General features: G+C 39.3%; 1 protein-coding gene across 1 annotated transcript in view; it reads left to right on the forward strand.

Annotated features, from left to right (window-relative positions):
- Dthd1 (death domain containing 1) overlaps positions 1–13,462 on the forward strand; it is a 68,238-nt gene that overhangs the window by 15,353 nt on the left and 39,423 nt on the right. The window contains exons 6-7 of the mRNA XM_051164911.1: positions 7,869–8,033; positions 11,780–12,069. Coding sequence (XP_051020868.1) covers positions 7,869–8,033; positions 11,780–12,069 — 455 coding nt within the window. The remainder of the gene's footprint in view (positions 1–7,868; positions 8,034–11,779; positions 12,070–13,462) is intronic.

Below are 13,462 nucleotides of genomic sequence, written 5' to 3' on the forward strand. Positions count from 1 at the left end.
ATTGATGTGTGGCTTAAGCTTCGTTAATAGATATTTTACAAATGTGGGTGCCCTTGAATTGGGACATAAATGTTCAGAATTGTGATGTCATCTTGGCTGACTTTACTTTTGATGAGTATAAAGTGTCTTTTCTCATCCATTTTGATTAATTTTGGTTGAAAGTCAATTTATTAGATATTAAAATGGCTATGCCTGCTTGCTTCTTGTGACCGTTTGCTTGGAAAAAAATTTCCAGCCTTTTACCCTGAGGTAATGTCTTTCTTTATGGGTAAGATGTGTTTCTTGAATTCATAAGAATGTTGGAACATGTTTATGCATCCAATCAGTTAGTCTGTGTTTTTTATTGGAGAATTGAGACCATTGATGTTGAGAGATATTAATGACCAGTGACTGTCCCTTGATTTTGATGTTGGTTGCAGTAGAGAGTTTGTGTGGTTGTGTTTTTGCAATGGTGTAGTTATCTATTTCTTGTGTAGTTTTGGTTGTAGCTTTTCCTTTGGGAAACAGCTTAAGTGTCCCTCAGTAGAAGAATAGATAAAGAAACTGTGGTGCATTTACACTATGGAATACTACTCAGCTATTAAAAACAAGGAATTGCCAAAATTTGTGGACAAATGGATTGAACTAGAAATGATCATAATGAGTGAATTAACCCAGAAGCAGAAAGACTCAAATGGTATATACTCATTAACATCTGCATGCTAGTCCAAGAGGCATGTCCCATGAAAGTCTTCACTCACCAGGAAAGTGGGACAGAGGGGAAGACTTCTTATTGGGACACTAGGTGAGAGAAGCAAAAGATAAAGAGGAAATAGAAGAATCCAGAGGGTCCTAGAAAGCTATAAGTAGAACATTATGATGGATGGATCTGGACTCAGGGGTCCTGCTCAAACTATGGCACCAGCCAAGGACAATATGTGCAGTAAACTTGGAACCCCTACCCAGAACTAGCCAATGGACAGGACATTCTCCACAGCTGAGTGGAGAGTGGGGTCTGACTTCCACATGAACTCTGGTGCCCCATATTTGACCATGTCCCCTGGATGGGGAGGCCTGGTGGCACTCAGAGGAAGGATAGTAGGCTACCAAGAAGAGACTTGATAACCTATGAGCATATACAGGGGGAGGAGGTCCCCCTCAGTCACAGTCATAGGGGAGGGAAGTAAGGGGAAAATGGGAGGGAGGGAGGAATGGGAGGATCAAAGGATGGGATAACAATTGAGATGTAATATGAATAAATTAATAAAATATATTTTAAAAAAGAATGCTAAATTTCTGACATTTTGAAAATCCTGCTTTGGAAAATCAAGAGGAAACCCTTCTTAAGTACTCTCTAGCAGGATATCTTTCCAGTCATGGAGAAAGTATTGAAGTGACAAGAAGCAGACTTTTTTTTTAATTAAGGGAAACGCTTCTGAATAGCTTTTATGTGGCATTAAGGGAATTATGGGAAAGTGGCAAAGGTGCTATAATCGGTAGCCACTAGACTTGCGACAGTGCAGCCTGGCTGTGTATCTATCATCTTCTCTTCCTCGCAGATTTTCTGAGGGGAATTAACCTACAGTTTCTAGAGATCACCATTTCTGTCCAAGCATTGTCATTGTCAGTGAAATAAGGAAATGTTTCACCTAAGTGGGCTGACCTCATCCTCTGAATGCATGTCTGTCCGACACCAGAAGAGCTCTGGGCTTGAGAAATAGAAACAGCAGTTTCTTTGTTTGTTCACATTTTAAGATATGAAGTCGATTTTCTGTTGCTTAGAAATAGGTGCTCACTAGTAATATAGAAAAAGAAAGTAAAAATCCAAAGAAAAATCCTTAGATAAAGTTGGTATTTCTCTTCCATATATAGCTTTTGCCATTTGGTCTGCTTGTTCCATTAACAAACATACATTATTGTTTGGTATATCTTACTTTACCGAAAGGAGTCTTAACAAATGTTATCTTCATTTCTATAGCTCTTGACATTGAATTTTATTGACATGGAGATGGATAAAAAAGGTATCAGGGTAGAATGAAGAGGCTTCTGAATGAAAATTAATTGGAATCATCATCCTTTTCTTTCCATGAAATACAGCATTATGGAAACATTTTTTTCTTGAGTCATACAAAATGAAACATGCTGTAAAGAAAAAAATTACAAAGACGTGAGTTTGAATGTGTGGCCTATGCTGATCAGTAAGATATGTAATAGATAAAATCGACGGCAATTCTAGCAACTCTGTAGATTTTCGTGTTTGAAAATAAAAATTGTGTTAGGGTTTAAGTCATGCTTAAGTCCCAGTGTCTTTGGGAGCCTCAAAGTGTAGTAACTGACTTACATATAAGCTTAACAGTGAAGAGTGTCCTTATATTTTGAACAATTACTTTTGTAATAGTGGCAGGTGCTAGTGGACATGCTAATGCTGATAGAGCGTAAGGGAGCCTCAGTTGTCATGAGCAGACACACATCCACGCAGTAGATTACATAAGGGAGTCTGTGATGTGGATAGCTGTGATTAAGGGCGTTGTCAGTTAGGCAAGACACAAAAAGTTTATGACTTGATAATTTAAACAAGAGAGTTGAATCAGGGGGAAAACTATTCTTTAAATATGAATCCTTTGAATTGATATCCCAAAGTAATTGGTAAACTCAGCACAATTTGACACAGCAAATGGTTACCAACTTACAAATTGAATACAAAAAAACTATGTAAAAAATAGATGACTGTACTGGCTATTATATATAAGGCTGCTATGAACATGGTTGAGCAAATGTTCTTGTGTGCTGGAGCATCTTCTGGGTATATTCCAAGGAGTGGAAGAGCTGGGTCTTGAGGAAGTCTTATTCCCAGTTTTCTGAGATAGCACCAGATAGATTTCCAAAGTGTCTGTACTAGTTTGCATTCCCACCAGCAGTGAAGGAGTGTTCCTCTCTCTCCACATCCTCGCCAGCATGTGGTGTCGCTTGAATTTTTGATCTTAGCCATTCTGATGGGTGTAAGATGGAATCTCAGAGTTGTTTTGATTTGCATTTCCCTGACGACTAAGGAGGTTGAACATTTAAGTGTTTCTCAGCCATTCGATATTCCTCTGTTGAGAATTCTCTGTTTAGTTCTGAGCCCCATTTCTCAATTGGGTTATTTGGTTTGGTGGTGTTTAATTTCTTGAGTTCTTTATATATTTTGCATATTAGACCTTTGTCAGATGTAGGGTTGGTGAAGATCTTTTCCTAGTCCATAGGCTGTCATTTTGTTCTCTTGACAGTGTCTCCTGCCTTACAGAAGCTTCTCAGCCTCATGAGGTCCCATTTATTAATTTGACCTTAAGGAAACAACCTAAGTGTCCCTCAGTAGAAGAATGGATAAAGAAACTGTGGTACATTTACACTATGGAATACTACTCAGCTATTAAAAACAAGGAATTCCCAAAATTTGTAGACAAATGGATTGAACAAGAAATGACCATAATGAGTGAGTTAACCCAGAAGCAGAAAGACTCAAATGGTATATACTCACTTATATCTGGACACTAGCCCAAGGGGCATGTCCCATGAAAGTCTTCATTTACCAGGAAAGTGGGACAGAGGGGAGGACATCTTATTGGGACTCTAGGTGAGAGAAGCAAGGGATAATGGGAAAATAGAAGGATCCAGAGGGTCCTAGAAAGCTATAAGTAGAACATTATGACGGACGGATCTGGGCTCAGGGGTCCTGCTCAAACTATGGTACCAGCCAAGGACAATATGTGCAGTAAACTTCGAACCCCTACCCAGATCTAGCCAATGAATAGGACATTCTCCACAGTTGAGTGGGGAGTGGGGTGTGACTTCCACACGAACTCTGGTGCCCCATATTTGACCACACCCCCTGGATGAGGAGGCCTGGTGGCACTCAGAGGAAGGATAGTGAGCTAACAAGAAGAGACCTGATACCCTATGAGCATATACAGGGGGAGAAGGTCCCCTTCAGTCACAGACATGGGGGAGGGGAGTAAGGGAAAAATGGGAGGGAGAGAGGAATAGGAGCATACAAGGGATGGGATAACAATTGAGATGTAATATGAATAAATTAATAAAATATATTTTAAAAATTAAATAAAAAGAAGAATGCTACAATAAAAAAATAGATGACTGGAAATTGCTCAGCATTCTATACATGCTAGGCAGTGTGAAGATGTATGCCTTCCTTGTCCATTCAATTTCTCTCTTAGAGTTTCTATTGCTATGATGACCATTTTGACCAACAGCCACTTGAAGAGGAAATAATTTATTTGGTTTACATGTCTACATCATAGTCCATCATCATTGGAGGAAGTCTGGGCAGGGACTGAAATAGAGACTATGGAAGAATGCTTGCTCATCTTGATCTGTTTTCTATACAATCCAAGATCATATGAGGAAGTGTGGTTTCACTCACAGTGGCCTTTTCCACATCAACCATGAATCAAGAAAACACTCTACAGACTTGCCTGCAGATGAGATGATGAAACATTTTCCCAATGGAGGTTTCTCTTCCTGGGAAATTCCTACTTGTGTCAAGTTGACAAAAAATAGTGAGGGGACATTTCTATTTTAAAACTGCTCCATCAGCAACATACGTAATTTATAATGAGATTTTTTTTAATTTTTGAGTGAAGAAATGTAAAAGTAAGTATTTTAGTTAGTACATCAGTTTTCTCAGAAAAAGCTAATCCTAAAATGTTAATGACATTCACATTTAAAAGCCTATGCCTTATGTATACCACAAAGGGAATATTCTAAAAATTAAATGTGCTATAAGGATTTTGATGATATGATGGCTTGCAGAACATTTTTCCTTAGAGATTATTAATATATTTATTTTAGTGAGCACCTTCAAAGAATCTGGTGCTATATGAGAAGAGATGATTATTAAATAATCTATTTTATAAACATGTACTATATTTTATTTATTTTAATGTGTGTGTGTGTGTGTGTGTGTGTGTGTGTGTGTGTGTCCACGCGCGTGCATGTGTGTAGAGGCTCTAGGTTGATGTTAGGTATCTTTTTCCATCATTTTTCACTTCATTTACTGGCAGGGTCTCCCCTGAATGCAAAGCAGACTGGCTCAACTAGTCTGTCTAATCAGTTTGTTCCAAGAACTCCTTGTGTCTGTCTGCTAACCAGTGGGAGTATAAAATGGCAGGCACACCCAACCCACTTGGCATTTCCATCAGTGCTGGGGTCAGAATTCCTGTTCTCATGCTGCATGCCATACTAGCGCTACTCTCTCCCCAGCCCTGGCTTATTATATTTTAGAGAATTGTCACAATATCAAAATGTTATAATTTTTGGATCTTGACCATGTTCTAGTCATTGCTAGGCAGCACTGTATGCCAAAGCTTGCTAATAGTTCATAAGTAGGACATAGTCTAGTTAGGGAGCTGTTAATCCCAGGTGGTATGGATATACCATGAGATTATTTGACTTAAAGATAAGTTGTTTCTATTACTGAATATTCTGTTTGAAAATTCAGGGCCCATGTCTTGTGTTTTGAGGCAGAGTCTTGTTATATAATTCCCCTTGTACCTTCTTAGGACATGCTGGCCTTACATTCTCAGCTCTCCTCCTGCCTCACGTTCCCTAGTACTAAAATTACAGGCACATGCTATTCATCTTTGTTATTGAGGACAATTTTTTTAGGAGGCAGAAAAGAAGACAAAAACTCTTTAAGCAAAAATTGCTACAACTGTATTTATTTATTTTTATTTTCTTGAACTGGGAAAGAAGCGCAGTCTCTCATTTGTGTCCTTTCTTGCACCAATTGTACTCACTGATATGTTTGTACTTAATGTAGATGATACCCACTTTATCTTAACAAATCTAAATTTTAGAGAAAAATAGGAATATATCCCTTATTTATATGCACGGAAGTCTAGAGCTGAACTCCCATTCCAAATCTGTCAGAAACTCATAACAGGACCCAGAAGGAATACACATTACAGATCAGCCTATATTAAGAAGTGAAACAAAACTCTCAAAACCAAAGGGTTCATAACAAGTCTTTATAGCTCTCTTTGTGCCTATCCATGGCTGCTTCTCAGTTCTCCTTGTGTCTGTGCTTCGGCACAGAGCAAACACTTTCTGGTTGACATCATAACTGTAGAGCAGCTTAGGATAGACCCATTAGCAATAATCTTCATGACTTCAAAGTGACAAACCTTCCTTTAATTTCCAGTTAGTTAACGCAACTAATCCCATAATCCCACTCAACGATGGTGACAGAGACATGCAATACCATTGTACGCTAAGAACAAACATTAGCCATTATTTTAGTGGCCATAGCTCATGAATGCCAGATGCATAACTTGGCTGAATTAAGTTATTGTCTGTCCTGGACTTCCATGACATGTCATAGCCTCAGAGAAAATGCAGAGCTTTGGCAGAAAAAAGAGAATAGTTACTACCATGGGTGGCATCAGGGGAGGATCAACACTGCATTAATGAACTGATGTTTAGTATATTACCAAGATTCTGACTCAGTGTGACTATGTCCTCCTTTGTCAATTAATTTTTAGCTTCAAGGATTAAAAAATTTACCAATCAGTGTTGTATCATAACATTGAAAACCTAATTTCCCCAGTTCATGATTTTATTCTGCTTGATTCCCCTAAATATCAATAAAGGTTTTTTGAAATACTACTTTAGGTTTAGACCAATCCTTGATTTTTGAGTCACAAGACATCTCAGTCTCTGAAACTGAGGTACATTTTGTGACTCTACTTAAACACACAGACAGACATACAGACACACACACACACCACCACCACCACCACACCACATCACACAAATGCATAGAGAAGGAGAGAAAGAGAGAGAGAGAGAGAGAGAGAGAGAGAGAGAGAGAGAGAGAGAGACAGACAGACAGACAGACAGACAGACAGAGAGACAGACAGAGAGACAGAGAGAGACAGAGACAGAGAGACAGAGACAGACAGAGACAGAAGAGACAGAGAGACAGAGACAGAGAGAGACAGAGACAGAGACACAGAGACAGAGACAGAGACAGAGACAGAGACAGAGACAGAGACAGAGACAGAGAGACAGATCCTGGTTCTTAGTAGCTAGATAGGTTCTGTCCCCTAGCAAATTGCAGGTGGTTTTTCTACATAGATGTTTTATATAAAAGGCTTTTGCTCTTGGTGGTGATGTACACATAATGCTTAAATGAATCCAAGAAGACATCTCATGAAAGATTTCATATTTAGTCTCCAAAAGCTCCATTGGCTCCTTCACATTGACTTTTTCTTTCTTCTTTAGCATTTAGACTTTCTTCTTAATAAGTGCACTGGTCTGTGGAAGGAGTTCTAGTTGGCAAGCAGCTATGCGTGGCTATGGAGGAGTTCAGAGACTGAGGCTCATCACTTTCCTTTGGTTGCAAAGCTCTGGACTATGAAACTTAATTCATGGTGCGCTTATTAAGAAGAAAATGTGAATGTTAAGGGAGAAAGAAAAAAAAATCAATCTGAAAGAGCCAATGGTGTCTTCAGAGATTAAATAGGCGACTGAGTTTCTAAGTGTTCCTTTAAACTTCTTTTTGCCTGGAGTAAAATGTACTTAACTCTTCAAATTTGTGCTTTTACTTCAGCAGTTTGGCTCTGTGAGTATTCCTGAGTGTTATTTTTCCACCTTAACAACCTGTACTTTCTCAGTACTGAGCAAATTATCCCATGCTATAAATTGGTAAGACTATGATAGTGCTTCTAGAAGCAAAGGCTGTAGTCACCCCATCTTTGAAGTTAGGGATAATTAGTAAAACATAATATATGCCTGATCAATTCTTATTCGGTTTGTCACTTCATGAAAAGTAGATATGTTAAATGTGATTTTTTTCCATGTAAGCTTTGCCCATTTCTGTTACCATTTTATAGGACCAAAAGTGCTTCCATCAGGAAACCTGGTAACAATGCTTGTGAAACTTTGAAATTACTAGGATTCAGAAGCAGAGACAGCGGTTGGTTTGGGATTGATGACGTTGTGGTGAGAACTGTCCAGAGCGGCTTGGTATCGTTTGAATTATGTGAACACCTAGAGCGGTAAGGCCGTAGGAAAGACTCAGAGGCAATGACACTCTCTTACAGCCTGTAATTAATGTGTAGGAATGCAATCGTGAGATTGTCTTTTTATTGCCCAGATAGAAACATAAACTGTCTTTTAGGGTGTACTTAGAAATGCAAACCACAATTGACATGGATCATGAGAGTTTAAGTAGGGCTTTCGAAACTTCTTGCAACATCAGTTCATTTTTATAGCTTTCTCTTAACACCAAAGTAGTTTCAAAACAGAACCTTCATTTCTTAAATTCCACAGGATAGTAATTAACTGTTTGTGGTACGCTCATCTCGTAACTATGTAGATATAAACTGAATTCGTTATTTCAGTCCCTTCATTTAGAATCCTCATTTCCATGTTTTCTAGACGGCCCATTAAAGGAGTGTTTTAGATAGTTTTAAGGTACAGAAGGGGTAAATACTCACGAAGAAAGACAGTCACGTGTCTAACGATAGGTTTCATCTCGTAATGACACCCTGACCTCTATGATTATCTCAGGCTAAATTCTGCAGAGACACAGTGTGAGATGAGAGGGCAAGCCACTGATTGAGGGAGGCATCTCAGGAAGATGCTGAGAGGGAATGAAAGAAACAGAGAGATCCAGGGAAGACAATGGGAAAACTGGTTTGGGCTGGATTTTCTACAGCCTGCTGCCACAGGCAAGCTGTGGAATACCATAGTAGTTGTCTTTGTTGGTTTCACCTGGCAGTCCTTGTCCGGGGAAGGGTGGGGGTGGGGGTGGGGAATAAAGCTTCTCTAGATTAGGGCTGTTGTTCTCTGGGGAACAATCAAGGTTTAATTTATCCAGTTCTGGGATCTAAGCCTCTACCAGCTTCCCAGGGGTGCTGTAACAAAATGTCACAAATTGGTTTATTATCTTACAGCACTGGACACTCAGTGTGTCCCACAGGAGTGCTCATAGGGTTTGCTGCCTTTGAGGACTTCAAGGGAAGAAGCTGCTGGACACTTGCTTTTGGCTTATAAATGGGCATCTTCCTCCTCACACAGTTTTCCTCCTGTGCTGCTTCTTATGCCGAACACTTCTCTTTTGAAATATATTAGTAATTGAATTAAAGTCATCCTAGTGACCTTGCCTTAATTTATATACCTTTGTAGGGACATAAAATATTATATTCTGAACATTAGTATTGGAGGATATTGCTTAGTGCGGGACAAAATTCCACCCAAACAAGATCCATCGAGAACACCCTCACATTGCAGAAATAGAGTTGATTGTCTTAGCCCCCACTTACTTGTGTTACACAAGTAAATTATTTGTGGCATAGTTTGCCTCTGTATTTTTGAAGTATTACTTTGATACTTTTCCATAGCCATACTCTGTTTAATGATGGAATCATTAAACTTGCAAACCCTGGCAATTGCACTATCCTGCAAAGAGCCCAGCATATTCCACAAGCCCAGGAGGGAGGGGCATAGCCTGTAAAACACCTAAGATGTATGTTTTCAGCTGATGGATCTAGGTCCAAAATTTTCAACATGCTTTTGTACTGAACACCATATGAAATTATAACCTATGTATGTAAACATAAAAAAGATGATTGATCAAAACATATCTCAGCATAAACAAAAATATAGAATGAAAGATTTTTTTTTAAGTACATCTATTATCATTTACCATGAATAGGGTATGCAGGACAGGCCATGATTCTGGGTAAGACAGTGAGCACTGAGTCTGAAAACCCAGGATGTTACTGTATGCTTCTGCAGGCTTTATAAATACTGTGTCACTGGTGAGACTATGTTTATTACATTTTCTTCAGTTATAAAAAACATTGCTTACTATTTTTTTAAATTTTATTTTGTTATGTATACAGTGCTCTGCCTGCATGTACACCTGCAAATCAGAAGAGGGTACCAGATCACATTATAGATGGTTGTGAGCCACCATGTGGTTGCTGGGAATTGAACTCAGGACCTCTGGAAGAGCAGTCAGTGCTCTTAACCTCTGAGCCATCTCTCCAGCCCAACATTGCTTACTATTATTTTAGTAGTTCATACATCCCAAAATTTCAAATTGTGGATCATTTGTAGCAACCACTAAAACAGACACAAATTATTTGTTATATAAAACTGTCTCCCACACATTCTTCTCTAGGAATGCAGGAATCTATGAACTCCAGCCCAGGGTGTGGGATCCCCTGGGGCTGAGGGTACAGATGGTTTTAAGCAGCCTGACCTGAGTGTTGGGATTCAAACTTGGGTCCTCGGCAAGGGCAAAATGTCGTCCTAACCACTGAGACTTCTCTTTGTGCCTTCATTTACATGTATTCTTTTAAAATATTCCATTTAAAGTTTTTATTCACTTACTTATTTCATATTGTTTGAGACACGATCTTGCTAGATAGCTCCAGATACTCTGGAACTTTCTATTCAGACAATGTTGGCCTCAAGATGTTGGCAATCTCCTGCCTCTACCTCCTGAGTGCTGGAATTATAGATGTAAACCAATACATGTGGATTAACTAAATTTAAATATTTTGTTGTTGTTAAAGTCCAAGACACATATTATTATACATACACATAGCATCAGAATCATCAAAATGCTGCCTTTAACCTTCATCCTTTGTCCCTCTAGAACATCTTTAGGAGCAACAACATACTTGGAGCTGTCATGACCCCAATGCCGTCTGGACCCATTCTGGATGGCATAACTTACATTAGATGGAGTACATTCTAAACTAATGATAAAAATCAATTATAGTAAATACAAAAGCCAGTAACATAGCTGTTTATTGCTGTCATCAAGTATCATTCGCTGTATGTAAATATATGTGCCATAATTTCATATACTTGGCAGGGTAGTAGGTTTCTCATACCAACATCACCACAAACATGTGGGTGATGTGTTTGAACTGTGGTGTGAGGACTGACACATTACTAAGTGATTGAGTTCCTCAACTCTGTTATATTCTTCTGGGACCACCCAGGCATGTACAGTCAGTAACTGATTGAAATGCTATGGGAGGCATGAGTCTATAATTAAAATGTTGGGGCATGTTTAGAGCTCAGCTGAGAGAGGATGGTTACTTTAAGGCCATGTTTTAGAAGGGGAAATGGCAGTGCACACAGGCTGAGGAAGGACTGCTGTGAATTCTAAGCTGGCTGGGCTACCCAACAATAACCCAAAGCATGTTTTAGAATCTAGCTTGAGACTCAGGGAGAAGAATCAGTCAGTAAAGTTCTTGCCATGCGAACAAGAGGATGTCAGTTCTGTTCCCCAGCACCGATAAATTTGAGCATGACAACTCCCATCTGCAACTCCAGTACTGAGGAGAAGAGAGACAGGCTGAGATCTCTGCAACTCATTGGCCAACTAACATAGGGGATCTGAGGCGCTCTCTACTGAGACACTCTGTCTCCAATAATAAGGTGGGGAGGGATAGAGAGAGATACCCAACATCTAACACTGATCTCTGGTCTCCCATGCATGTATATACATGCACCCACACACCAAAACATACAGATGTTTATACCCACACAAACACATGCTTACAAAACACACAAACAGACACACAAACAAAGAGGCAGACATAGACCACAAAGAACTTAGTTGATCCTGACTGGTTTATTGACTGCATAGGATTTCCCAAACATCCTTCTTCATAGTTGGTCATCAGAATGCTTACTTTAAGTGGAAGCTAAGAAAAATAACATTTTCCTTGGGTCTGTGGTGTTTCAATGCTTCACTTGCCCCTCCTGTCTTGCACAGGTTTATTGTACTCCACTTGTCCTCCACAGTGGACAATAGCCACTTGGTTTCTTTTGTGAAGACTTTAGAGGAAGCCTCCCTCAGCACCACTGCCTGCATTGTGCTGTCACACCAGAAGGACAATCCACATAGAGTGGTTATTTTAGTGGTACCTTCTAAGGAGTTAAATCTGGCACTGAAGAACTTGCGTTCTGAAGGGTTTGGAAGACTTCCAGAGTCGTCAAGACACTTCCAAGTAAGAGAAGGAGAACAACTTCTTTTAAAGTTTACTGGAAACATATTTGGTTCAAGTAAGTATGAGGAAATATTCTTACGTATTCTATGGACTAAAAGCCAAAAACCTTAGATGCAACACCCCAAACTTGTATTACTAAGGGACGCTTCCTTTTAGAGGATGTGGGGAAACATTCCTACGAGACTAGTCTTTCTAAGCACTTTTCTCTGCCCAGAGGCACGTGTAGACCTTTATGGACAAGTTCTGAGCGCATTCTCTTAGGACTAGCCGTCACCAAGTTTGCTTCCTGCAAACAGGCTAGCATCACCTCTTCCTTGTAACAGTTCCTTAGCTTCTAAACACAGCCTGTTTACACTCGGTATGCTGAGTGTGTTTCCACACAGTAATAGTAATCTGTTGAGAAACATGTCATGAGACAGATGGCTCCTCACTTAGGATGACTTGACTTAGAAACGCTGACTTTATGGTATACAAAAGCAATACCCATTCAAGTGGAAATGGTACCTTCTGAGTTTTGATCTTTCTCCAGCTTAGCATTTTCAGGATGTGATACTGCAGCTTCTAGTAGGCCATCCAGTCTTACAAGGAATGAACTTATATTTTGTGGTATGCTGGGTCACTAATTCATGGTGTTAATTATGTGAAGTATATTCAACAAGTTTTTGACATATTTTCCATCTGTTGTGTGAATCCATTCACAGGTCCAGTAACATCTGTCTGTTACTCTTTTGATAGAAGTCTATTACCCTCCATTGCACCTAAAATTAACTCCCAACTTTTTAATGTGACCTACAAAGAATCCAACATGGGTCAGTGGACTCTAAGGAGACATATGATTAGAAGTATTCCATGGAATCCCTTATTTTAAATCACATTATTTTATTTGATGCATTATAAAGCATATTCTCAGATATATAGTCCACATTTAGAAAGTGGTCTTAGGTACAAAAAAAAAAAAAAAAAGCTAAAGAATATTAAGATGTGGGTAACAGACCCTGCAGATATCTCATTCCCACATTTATACAATGCTATTTGTGTCCTCATTTTAAATGCATTAAAATTAGAAATTATTGACTCCTAGGTTTAGGTTTTACTTCTGTTCTCAGGAGACACCCTTCACTGGAATGAGATGTTCTGACGAGCATATCTTTCTTGACTAATGTCCTCTGACTCTCACAGCACGTAGCTTTCAATGGCTTTAGAGTGAATACATGAAGATATGGCAGTGCTGAGAATGAACAGGACAAGAACTAAAAGTGCTAGGGAGGAGGGAGAAGTGAGTGGTTGGGGAGGAGGGAGAAGTGAGTGGTTAGGGAGGAGGGAGAAGTGAGTGGTTAGGGGAGGCGAAGGAGATATAAGACAGTGAAAAAATAAAAAAGAAGAGAGAAAACATAGCTAAAAGAAGAGAATGAATGCTCTTTGGAAGAATTGCATCAGGGCATTTCATT

Source organism: Acomys russatus, chromosome 22 (genome assembly GCF_903995435.1).
Source record: "Acomys russatus chromosome 22, mAcoRus1.1, whole genome shotgun sequence".
In the NCBI taxonomy this organism is placed as follows: domain Eukaryota; kingdom Metazoa; phylum Chordata; class Mammalia; order Rodentia; family Muridae; genus Acomys; species Acomys russatus.